This window comes from Peromyscus californicus, unplaced genomic scaffold (genome assembly GCF_007827085.1).
Source record: "Peromyscus californicus insignis strain IS unplaced genomic scaffold, ASM782708v3 Scaffold_8__1_contigs__length_139910024, whole genome shotgun sequence".
Classification (NCBI taxonomy): domain Eukaryota; kingdom Metazoa; phylum Chordata; class Mammalia; order Rodentia; family Cricetidae; genus Peromyscus; species Peromyscus californicus.
Window position 1 is genome coordinate 101090054 of NW_026294606.1, and position 12675 is coordinate 101102728.

The 12675-nt window shown below is 47.3% G+C and overlaps 1 protein-coding gene across 1 annotated transcript; it reads left to right on the forward strand.

The window, feature by feature from the left end:
* Positions 1 to 1472: 1472 nt before the first annotated feature.
* On the forward strand, positions 1473 to 12347 carry Chst4 (carbohydrate sulfotransferase 4). Its single transcript, XM_052728007.1, has 2 exons — positions 1473 to 1532; positions 8429 to 12347. Exon 2 carries the CDS (start codon positions 8447 to 8449, stop codon positions 9656 to 9658), a length of 1212 nt encoding a protein of 403 aa, XP_052583967.1. The 5' UTR covers positions 1473 to 1532; positions 8429 to 8446; the 3' UTR covers positions 9659 to 12347.
* Positions 12348 to 12675: the final 328 nt, after the last annotated feature.

The window sequence follows — 12675 nt, forward strand, 5'->3', positions numbered from 1 at the left end:
AAGCAGGAAGCGGGGAGGGACACAGCTGAAATCAATACTCGGAGCCTCCACAGGTTCTTGTCATTTGTATAACGATAAGGCCTTCGGAGACACCGCTGATGGGAATATGCCAGACCTGGGTGTGACTCACTCCCACACTGCCTGCTTGCTCTTTTGTGAAGCCTGAAAAATAGCTCAGCAGCTATTAAGAAGAGGTACAGTCATTATGAAATAATAGCTAACACGCTTTCAAGATTTATTTATAGGTGTGTGTGTGTGTGTGTGTGTGTGTGTGTGTGTGTGTGTGTGTGTGTTGTGTGGGTATGTGTGTGTGTGCTTGTTGTGTGTGTGAGTATGTGTATATGGGTGCCAAGTGCCTACAGAGGCCAGTGGCTTCAGGTCCCCTGGAGCTGTAATTACAGCAGCTGTGGCTGCTAGAACTGAGCTAGGAAGGACCCTCTGCAAGAGCAGCATGTGCTCCTAACCACTGAACCATCTCTGGAGTCTCCATAACTAACACTCTGAAACCTTTATTACTATTATAAAATTGGACAAGGGGATTTGTGTACACTAATCCTGACATTCACAATATGTAAGGCAGGCATTGTCATCCTTATTTATGTTGATATTCCTGTCAGAACTCGGCTTCCGTACTCCATGGAAGTTTACATTTTTCCATATGTATCTATTGATTTAGACTGTTGACAGCCAGATGAAGAAGCCCAGAGTGGGTCTGTGACTTGCCACGGACACACAGCCAATAAGAAGCTACGCTTTTCAATAACTTGCTTTTTGTAGTAAAGGAGAATTCTTCACCCTTTAATTAAACCAAACACTGGTGAATCTATCTTCTCCCAGACTGGAACATATTTGTTAGCTCTCCCGTGGAGGTGAAGTTGTTGGACATGACATAGGCGCTAAGAAATGTTACCTCCCCTAGGGTGGAGTAGAGGAACAGGTGTGATGCAGGAAAATAATCTTTATACGGCCTCCTTAGAGATAAGAGTAAAATGCAGGCGGGAGGGAGGCTTACAAAATCTTCAGGGCCTTCTGCTGCCTAGCTGTCTGGTAACACCCCTTCAGCCCTCATCTGGTGCTCCAGGGGTCTCCTCCTCCTTGATGCCTTAAGAAGGCATCCTTCTGGCTGCCTGAGAAGAGTGGACATTCCAGGGTCATCTGTCATCCCCCTCAGCTTAGCCTACCTGGAGTGCAGCTCCTCACCCCTTCACCCTCCACCCCTCTACCCCTCCACCCCTCCACCCCTCACCCCTCCACCCTCAAGATATTCAAGCTGCTCAAGCCACAGTTTTGGGGGAGCCAGAGCCTGCCTGGAGCCTGTCTTGCAAGGTGGGTTGTTGTCTCAACATAAGGGAGAGAGACAGTCAGAGGGGTGGGTAAGAAAAATGCCAGGAGGAGGAGGAGGAGGAGGAGGAGGAGGAGGAGGAGGAGGAGGAGGAAGCGGTGGGGGAGTTCGTGAGTCAGAGGAGGAACGGTGCTCTGCCTGGCAGGCAGTGAAGCTGAGTCTCACAGGGGAAGCCCAAGCCATTAACAAGGTAAGAAGAGAGTTCCTCAGGGTGCAGCTACCATGAAGGGCATTGTCCCACGGCTGCAGGATCAGAGTATCAGATACCATCTGACATCTAAGCTGGGGATTCTGATGACTGAAGGAAGAGAGTTAGGGGAAGAGGGGGGGTGAATCGGACTCTGAATCTCCAAAGGAATCTTCTGGAAACTCAAGCTACTTCCCAGAAGCCCTACCCCACCAGCCCCATCCATAAAGGATGAGAAAAGGACCTCAAATGTGGGTAGGACTGTTGTATTGTAGCCCCAGTGTATCTGACCCTCCAGAGGCCGGCTTCCCTCCTGTTCTCTGCTGGATGGGCGATAAGAGAAGGAAGCTGTAGGTTTTGTGTGGCTCGGGCAGAGTGGAGTGTGGCCATGAATTAGATCAGATGAGCAGAGCTATTGCACCTAGACAATCAATCAAATGTCAGTGGTTCCTTTTGAAAAACAGGGAAGTGGGGCCAGTGAGATAGGTCAGTGGGTAAGGGTCCTTGCCGAGAAGTCTGGTGCTCTTAATTCCATTCCGGAGACCCACTTGGTAGAAAGAGCAAATCAGTTTCCACAGGTGTCCTCTGACCTCCACACACAGGATGTGACATACACACTACATACAGAAGAGGTAAATTTTGAAAACAGGGAAGTGGCCGGCACTGCTTTGAATGTCCAACTGTGTCTAATTGGATTGTATTTTATAACTGCCCCCTTGAGGGGGTCTAGAAGTTCAGGGTGTACTGTAGATGTGGAATATAAGGGTGTCTATGGAGCCAGCATACCAGCTGAGGTGGAGGAGACCTCTGCCTCAAATGGCCTTAGGTAATCTGTTTCACTGGGCCTGGAATAATTTGATATGTATAAAATAAAAACATCTTGCCCCACTCTCCTTGAGTCAACAAGAACACCTCAAGTGTCAAGACTGTCCCCGCAGAAACTGGTTCAATCAGACACTCGTGGACAGGCATTTCCTGGGCTGTGCGCCCAGCACTGTCCATGGGCACTCAGGACAACATCAGGCTGGTCAAGTTTGTTCTTTGGAGTGCGGTAGCTAAGCATGTAATCCTGGCACTTGGGAGGCAAAAGCAGGAGGATTGCTGTGAGTTTGGGGACCAGCTTTGGATGCAGTGGGAGACACTGTCTGAAACAAGTTTGTTTTGTGGTCACTTTTATCTGGGAGCTTAACCCCAAGAGTTCCCCAGGTCTATTGGCTGTTTGTGATGAGGCCAGTGTCCCCAGCCCACCCCCGTTCTTCCTGTTTGTGAAAAGCTCTTTCCCACCACCTCTAACTTCTGCTTTTAGGGGCATCATTTCACGAGAGAAACTAAAGTGATTCCAGTCTTTAGGATGCTGGCCTCTTAGACTGGTATCAAGGGGTTGGTTTGTTTAGTTGATCTTGGTCAGGATTTCCCATTGTGCTTCTAAAAGCTTGCTCCTGATTGGCTGGGGAGGATCTGTAATCCAGGCACCTGTCGTCAGGATGCTGGAGGAGGCCCCCAACCCCGATGCCTTCCTCCTCACCAATACCCCTCTGTTGATGGTTCTCAAGACCTGAACATTCTCATAAGTTTCCTTCTCATTCCCAAGCTGATGATAGGCACCTACCGCTGTGACATTTTGTGCACACTTGTAATCTGGAAGAGGTGGGGGTAGGAGGATCAGAAGTTCAAGATCATTCTCGGCTACATGACCAGTTCGGAGGCCAGTCTGAGCCACAGGAAACCCTGTCTCAAATAAAGCTCAAAGGGGTTTCGGCTTCTGCTTTTGAACAATGTGACTCTTCCTTGTTCCCCGACTATCTTGGTTGATTCAGGAGGCTTAGGGAGTCCTAATCAGATGTGGAAGCGATACACAACATGAGAAAGCTGAGACATGGCTGCCTCTTCAGTAGTGGCTTCTCAATGGGACGTCTGCAGCTGTGCCCTGCACAGTGGGAGGGAGGCTAGTGGACATTTGGGAGGCAAGGAAGAGTATTTGTTGTTGTTGTTGTTGTTGTTTGGTTTTTCGAGACAGGGTTTCTCTGTATAGCTTTGGTGCCTGTCCTGGATCTTGCTCTGTAGCCCAGGCTGACCTCAAACTCAAGAGATCACCTGGCTCTACCTCCCAAGTGCTGGGATGAAAGGCGTGCGCTACCACTGCCCAGCGAGATAGAATTCTTTAGGGGAAAAAGGGGCCTCTGGGTAGTCTCTTGGAGGAAGAGTGGCCGTCCTCTAAATGTCGCCAGGCTCCTCAGCAACAAGACAGGTTGGGAAGATTCAAAGGCTGACTCTGAGGATGGAGGCGGAAGAAACCGAGGGGGGAACAGGAACTCAAAGAGAGGCAGAGGAAGGCTCTGGGCATGGGGCCTGGGGATTTGGGAGAGAGGGGGGCGGGGAAGGAAGGAAGGTGTATGCTATATGAAGAATTAAATGGCACCAGGTTTTACAGTGGTCCTCACACAAATAGCCACACATATGCATAAACACACACACACACACACACAAAAAAAAAAAAAAAAAAAAAAACAGAAAAAAAAGGCTGGTCCTCGGTTGGTGCTTTTGGTACATCCAGAGGAAAAGCATGAATGGGAGAGATGGGGGGCACTGGCACACGAACTCTGGTGAGGGTTATGACACGCTATGACACACTTCCAGAATGTTCAAGGGGACTTCCAAGGGAAGCCTGAGAGCTGGCAAAGCATGTCGTACCTCTTGAGGAGGCAAGTTACAGACTCCAAGAATCCCCTCCGTGGCTGCCTCCTTCTCCCAAGCCCACTCTTCAATACCTTCCTCCATGTTCACAGGCAGCATGAAGGCTGCCTGGCTACGGCTGCCACACACACACACGCACACACACACACACACACACACACACACACACATACATACACACACACACATACACACACACACACACGCACATACACACACACATACACACACATGCACACACACGCACACACATAAACACACACACATACACACACATGCACACACACATACACACATAAACACACACACATACACACACACACACACACACGCGCACACACTTTTTGACTCAACATTTCACTTCTGGGGATTTAATCTTACAAGTGTGTAGACAAGAAGAAGACTGGAGTCTTAGAAATAAGGGGAGCTTGGGAACACCCCAGATAAATTGTTGTGTGTCCAGACAATAGAATTCTGTGTAGTAAAAAGAAACAAGGAGATGCTTTGTGTTCTGTATCCCCCAAGACATGATGATGAGAAGGAAAAAAAAAAGCCAAGCGTTCTGGGTAGGGAGGGTTACCTTACTATGTTTCTCTTTTTAAGAGGGAAGGAAATTGTTCAGGGTTTATAAACATTTAAATCCCCTTGTGTGTATAAATTGCAGCTGAAATGACACAATAAAATGAACCATTGTTGTGTAGCAGAGAGCTGATAACCTGATAAGCAGGTTTGGAGGTAGAGTTTTCACTGTGTACCAATGACAAGATCAATACTGACTCTTAGAAACTGGGACGAGTTCACCAAGTCACTAGGAAAAGTCTTACGTTTTCTTTCCTCTAGAGCAACGCTGTGATCTACTTGAAGCTGTGCCGCTTACACCGGCCTACAGATAGCTCTAAGAATGTCCTAACTTCCCCTACAGAACCAACTGCTTGTCTTCCACAAGTCAGAGACCTGGGTCTCCCAGCAAGTGCTCCTGTAGCTTCCCCCTCCTGCGTAGAGGCTCTTAAGAAAGCCACGGTTTCAGTTCCTACTCTATGGACTTCATGTCCACGAGAACAAGTCTTTTCAAAACAATTTGAACCATGTGAAAATTTCCTATTAAAAACACCCCATTTGAGTAGACAGTCTGAACATTTGGCTTTTTTTGTTTTGTTTTGTTTTTGTTTTTATCCTTTGACAATTTTATATGTATCTAATGTATTTAATCATATTCACACACACCCCCATTCCTATCCAAACAAATCTAATTAAACTCAGTGAGTCCTAAAAATATGTTTTAGGCTGTGAAAGTGAAAGATAGCTAGACTGAGAACATCAGTGGGTGACAGAGGACGAGAGGGCCAGTGGGTGACAGAGGACGAGAGGGCCAGTGGGTGACAGAGGACGAGAGGGCCAGTGGGTGACAGAGGACGAGAGGGTCAGTGGGTGATGGAGGGTAGGAGAGGGTACTAGGGGTGAATATTATCCAAGCGTATCATATATGTGTCTAGAAACAACTTGTGAAACTCACTATTTTGTATATTTAAAATATGCTAATAAATATAAATATTTAAAAAGCTGGGCTTAGTAGCTCATTCCTATGATTCCAGCACTTAGGAGGCTGAGGCAGAAGAATCACCAGGAGTTTAGGGCTATCTTGGGCTACACAGTAGGAACCAGGCCAACCTACCTCAAAATTACAAAAAAACGAAAACTTAAAACCTTTGAAAAGGGGAGCCTTGTAAGAGGGCAAGAGCCTCCTAGAATTACGAACACAGACAAATTATCCTGTTCTAGTGTTGTTTCCGCCTCTGTGACAGAATACCCCGTGCAAAACAATTTAGGAGCGGAAAGGGTTTGCCTGGCTCTCGGGTCCGGGTTACAGTCCGTTATTGCAGGGGAATCACAGAGGAATGGTGCTCACGTTCAGTGTGGATGCTCCACCTTAACAATTAAGACAGCTCCCCACAGATACGCACACAGGCCAAACCGATCGACACAATTCCTCAGTTAAGACTGTCTTTTGGGGTGGTTTTAGGTTCTGGGAAGTAAACCATATTTTAGAGATCGAAATCGAAGTCGTTCCAACTGCACTTAAGTTTTCATTAGCACTCAGGGCCTTGCACATGCTAGACAGGTACTCTACTGTTGCTCCCTACACAGCTCAGTCCTGGAAACGTGATTGGGGTGACATGGGAATGAGGAAATGACATAGAAAAGCTGGGGATGGGTGGGCTGTGCTCACCCTGATGGAGGACACTCACAACACAGCCCCAAACTCGGCACGTTTACTGTGTACTACACAAGGGACAGGGGTTAGCAGGTTTCAGTTGGGGGGGGTCTCTGTAGGAGAGCAGTCTCTGGCTGTAAACATCCCAGATGAGGGCTGATGCTTTCTGTACATGCTGTCAACACTCATACTAGGACCAGAGGAAGCTTTTGCCATTTCCATGGGTCTGAGACATTGGGGTCCTTGATATGGCCATGCTCATGTCATGTCATGGCTAGCAACCATCTGTAACTCTAGTCCCCAGGCATCCAACACCCTCTTCCGGTCTCCAAGGGTGTGTATGCATGTGGTTTACAAGCCAACACTCACACACATAAAACAAAAACAAATAATTTTTAGAAACTATCTAGGTGGATACACCAGCATGGCACTCGGTACCAGACTATTTGAAATTATGTGTGTGTGCGTGTGCATGCGTGCATATGCATGTGAGTGTATACGTGCACATGCACCCATGGAAATCAGAAGACGACTTGCAGTGGCCAGTTTTCTCCTTCCACCATATTGATCCTGGGAATCACACTCAGGTTTATCAGCAAGTACTGTTAGTTGCTAAGCCCTCTTGTTGACTTCGGTTTACACTCTTTTTCTCTCCTTCTCTCTGCATTGAAATATGTACTTTCTATTATTATATGGTTTTTAATATATTTTCTTAGTTCTTTGAGAATTTCATACATCCGTACAATCCTCCCCAGCTTTTCTCAGGTTTATTCACACCTCCTTACCCATCCCCCATGCCCCAAATTTCATGTCCTTTTTTTTTTTTTTTAATAACCCACCAAATCTAATTTGTGGACTCAGGGATGTGAGGCCATCCATTGCGGTTGACCTACCAAGGGCCCCATGTGAAGGTCTTTTCATATGAAATAAGCCCTTATTGTGAAAAGAGTAAAGTCGGAAGTCCCACCAGTCTTCATTAGTTTTTATGTAAATTACAAATGAAACATGTTCTTTAAATATTGAATATACAGCTCCTGGAACACCCCCCCAACACCTTCTTCTACTATCACTTGGTATAATGAGCATCTGAATTCTTGATGAGGTGACATTCTCTGGTATTGTGCAGTACAACTTGCCCAGCCATGCTGAGTAGTCCTGAGTAGGTTTTCAAAGCAGCCAGGCATTTCCCAAGCTGAAGCCCTCCCACCGAACAGCCACGGGTGTCTCTAACACAGCTCCTGGGCTGGCTCACCACACGTCTATAGAGCCAACTTTAAGGAGACCATGTTTCTGCTGAAATGGGTTCAGGTCATTTATCTCCTACATAGACACAAAGTTAGCTGTGGAGTAGCTCCCCCATGTTCTTGGTCCCATGGGATGAGGCTAAGCCAGAGGAACCTGATGTCAGATGTGATGCATAGCTGTGCCGCTAAGGAGAACACTCTAAAGCCAGTCAGTTTGACAGCCTACATCCCTAACCCTCAGGAGATTGCAGTAGGAAGGTCCCAGGCATCATCAAAATGGGGGAGGGATGAGGAATGGTTTTGTGAGACTCTCCTTCACATGAAGGAACCGGTAAGGAGTGCCCCACGGCTGAGTGTCTCACTTCTCTTGGTTTTGGGAAAACCAAAGGCATTCATGCAGGACTTGGTCAGACAGACAGCTTTGCCTTCAGGCCACTCTCAGTCAGGGGTGCAGAAGGTATGGGGTGTGGCAGTGTCCCTTATATTGATTGAATATATTGAGTTGGGATATTCTTGATAGTTCAACAGACAAGAAAGACCAGAGGGGAAGTTTTAAAGACTGTAAAATACAGAACACAGTGATCCAATTAGAACAAGAAACCAGAATTACTCTGCAGAGGGATTTGGACAAGTGCTTGCACAAAGTTTCCAAATTTTTACATTGTTCTTTGGAGGGGGTCCAGGAAAAGCCAGAAGGCAGACGCTACCATAGCCTAACTCAGCCCCATCCCTCTGCTTGCCCCTTAAAGGTCTTCTACTTCCACAGGATGATACTGCCTAAGAGAGGGAAGCTGCTACTGTTCCTGGTTTCTCAGATGGTAGTCATAGCTCTCTTCTTCCATGTGTCCAGCCATGGAGGATTGTTCCAGAACGAAGAGCCCAGGAGGCCTGTGCACGTGCTGGTCCTGTCTTCCTGGCGGTCAGGATCCTCTTTTGTGGGGCAGATTTTTGGGCAGCACCCAGATGTCTTCTACCTGATGGAGCCTGCCTGGCATGTGTGGATGAGTTTCACCACCAGCACCGCCTGGAAGCTGCAGATGGCAACTCGGGACCTTTTGCGTTCCGTCTTCCTGTGTGACATGAGTGTCTTTGATGCCTACATGAAGCCAGGCCCCCGAAAACAGTCTAGCCTCTTCCAGTGGGAGCAAAGCCGGGCCCTGTGCTCGTCACCTGTTTGTGACTTCTTCTCTAGTGACCAGATCAGCTCACCTAACAATTGCAGGATGCTCTGTGCTCAGCAGCCCTTTGATAAGGTGGAGAAGGCCTGCAGCTCTCACAGTCATGTGGTACTCAAGGAGGTGCGTTTCTTCAACCTGCAGGCCCTTTACCCACTGCTCACAGACCCTTCCCTCAACCTGCATGTCGTGCACCTGGTCCGAGACCCCCGGGCTGTGTTCCGATCTCGGGAACACACCAGAGGAGACCTCATGATTGACAGTCGTATGGTGCTGGGAGAACATTTGAAAATGATCAAGGAGACAGACCACCCCTATTATGTCATGCAGATCATCTGCAAAAGCCATGTGGACATAGTCAAGGCCATCCAAGCCCTGCCCAAAGCCCTGCAGCAGCGCTTCCTGCTCCTGAGGTATGAGGACCTGGTTCAGGCACCTCTGGCCCAGACCTCCAGGCTATACGAATTTGTGGGGTTGAAATTCTTGCCGCATCTCCAAACCTGGATTCACAACGTCACCCGTGGCAAGGGTATGGGCCAGCATGCCTTCCACACTGGCTCCAGGGATGCTATCAATGTTTCCCAGGCATGGCGTCGGTCCTTGCCTTATAAAAAGGTTTCTCAACTCCAAGATGTCTGTAGCGAGGCTATGGATTTGCTGGGATACCTTCAGGTCAAATCCCAACAAGAGCAAGGTAATCTGTCACTGAATCTTCTGTCTTCCTCCCACGCCTTGGGGAAAGTCTACCAAGAAGGCTTAGGGGATCTGTCTGTACCAGATGGTTCCAGCCTCAGCCACCATTAAATGATCCCAAGCCTTAACAGTATCACCAGACGAGCAAGCTGAGCATCAATTGTGCCTCCACAGGCCCAAGCAGAAGAGTCTTTGTGTCTGTACTCAGGTCTACACTGCATCTGAGCCTAAAGCCAAGAAACAATCTCTTTCTCTCTTGAAGAGACAGACTCAGGAACCTTGAGCAGCCCCTCCACCCACCGAGCGAGAATGCCACCTTCCTCCTCTCCTTGGCCTTCCTACTTGTTTATACCTCAGAGACTATGGCCTGGAGACCCATTAGACACAGCAAGCAGCATCCACAGAGCAAGTCCATAAGCCTCCCTGTCCATGTCCCCCCAGTGAGAAGGGGGAGAATAAAAACCAGGGAAAGGGGGCTTTTCACCAAAGAGCTCCCAGCAACTTCCACAGAGACCAGGCCTCAGAGTTCCCAGCACATTCAAGGAAGCAGGAGCAGGGGGGGTTGCTTACCTGTGAGTCTGCCTATCGCATTGTCAGTTACCAGAAACAGGAAGCAAACACCCCGCCCAACCAGACTGGCGCTCAAGTTCACGGTGTGGTGGGTCTGGACGGCATCTCTCCTCAGTGTTTTCCTGACATCTGTGAAACTGCCCTGCAGTGATATGAAAATTGTAACCCAAGCTTCTGCTTCCCCTTGTAAGTTTTCTAACTACCAGTAGCCAATGTTCATTCTCATGGGGCTCTAAAAAATGGACATAATCATCTTTGTAGAGTTTTTGTATTGTCTTTTGCTATTATCTAACATATATAAAAATCACTACCCTTTTTGGAGTCAGATGATGAACTGAGTCTCTGTTGCCTTAAGAATTGGTGGAAGGCAGCTGCAACAGAACACCATTGCAAAAAGCGACTTTGGGAAGAATGGATTATTTGGTTTATAATCCCAGTGGGTACAGTTCATCATGGGGGGTACGGTATGGTAGCAGGGGTGTAAGGCTGGCAGATCATATTTCACCCACACACAGGACACAGAGAGAAAGAACAGCAAGTTGGGCCAGGTTGTAAAACCTGAAAACCCACCCCCAGTGACACACTTCCTCCAGCAAGGCTCCACCCAAAAGTTCTGTGACTTTCCCAAACAGCACCAAAAAACTGGGGACTTAGTGGTGAACTGCATGAGCCTATGTGGGATAGTGTATATTCAAATACAGCGTGACAACCAGCAACTCAGCCCTTTCTTGTGCAACGTATGCATTGTAACAATGTGTGGATCACTTTGGGAGCTCTGCACATAATTCTTTTATGAAGATCTCAGTTCTAGTATTTATCTCCTCCTGTTACTAACAGGCATCTCCCCTAATAAGGAAAATTATTTCTTCCAGTCTTTGCAGATGTCCCTAGATCCAGCTGTGCTTTGAGACCACCTTGTACAGATGCACACTGCCAAATGCTTCTTCAGGGCTAGTGGGATCAGAGCCTCTCAGTGTGGAATTCTGGATGCTCATCCCACTGCCCGGCTGTCTGTCCAGGGCCTACTCACCTCTTGTGGCACAAGGTGCCTCCTATGTTAGACAGCGACAAAATTCACTTCCTGGCTCCAAGACATGTTAAATACATGTCTTTCTATAGAAAGTGCTGGAGAGATGGCCCAGAGGTTAAGAGTGTGTACTCTTGGAGAGGACCTGAGCTCAGTGTCCAGCACCTAGGTTGTGTGGCTCTCACAATTGCCAACTTGAGGATCTGAATCTCTTTTGTGATATCCATGGGCACCTGTACAAGCATTGTATACACACACGCACACACACACACACACACACACACACACACACACACACACACAGAGAGAGACAGAGACAGAGACAGAGACAGAGACAGAAAGACAGAGAGAGAGGTCAAAATTCTCTTCCACCATTCTTCTAAGCAGCAACCGCGTGCTCCATCCTCTGAGATACTTGAGTAGCTAGCTGCCTTTACTAGCAGGGTTGGTTGGAGTTCATTTATATACCACTTCAAAGGAGAGAATTTATTCTACCATCCACATCCAAATAACTCCCGGAACTCCTCAAGAGCTTAGGACCTGGGGCTGGAGAGATGGCTTAGTTGGTAAATCGCTTGCCACATATGCGCAAGGACCTGAGTTCAGAGGCCCAGAACCCATCTTAAACCCTGGGCATGATGGTGGGTGATTGTACTCCCAGTGCCACGTACAGAAGGGGTGGTAGATCCCTGAAGCTCATTGGCCAGCTAACCTGACCACATATACAAGCTTCAGGTTCAATTAGAGACCTCATCTCAAAAAATAATGCATAGGGGCTAGAGAGACAGCTCAACAGTCCGGAGAACTGACTGTTCTTCCAGGGGACCTCAGTTCAATTCCCAGCACCCACACGATGGCCCACAACTGTCTGAAACTCCAGTCCCAAAGGGATCCAAAACCCTCTTCTGGCCTCCAAGGCGTGCATGTGGCACACAGACATGCAGACAAAACATCCATATGTCTAATAAATAAATAAAGTTAAAAAATAAAGTGGAGAGCAGTAGGGAACTTCAACTACAATTTAACAGCATTTCTATCTGTAATGTCTGTGTGGTTTCACTTTCTATGTAACGACAGCAATTGATAACACTTTAACAAAGTTTAATTAAAACTATTTTATTTTCAACTTGTGAATAGTGTCTCCATAAAGGTAGACTCACTTTATGGTGATTTTTGTACAAAATCTGACCTGGTTAACCTGTAATATTTTTTCAAGTTATAGCTTATAATTTACTATATGATTTGTTATGCCTAATCCTAAACATAATGTTTGTGTGTATATTATCATAATTCTATTGAATTACTTTTACCGACTACGAAAGCAAAGTTTATTAAATGAGTATGTGTGAGTGACATGGGCCACTTGGTGATAAATCTGACAGGCATTAGTCAGGAGAGCCTGGCACACTGGTCCTCCTGTTGGCAGACAGTCCCAGAATTGTACCACTCTTCTCGCAAACGTCTCTGGCGCTCCGGAGAAAGAATGTTCTCTAAACAGTATTGCAGAAAAGTAGTTACCGATAGCCCGAAT

Coding starts and splice junctions, on each gene's coding strand:
- Chst4 (XM_052728007.1), top strand. CDS start 8,447: ATGATACTGCCTAAGAGAGGGAAGCTGCTACTGTTCCTGGTTTCTCAG.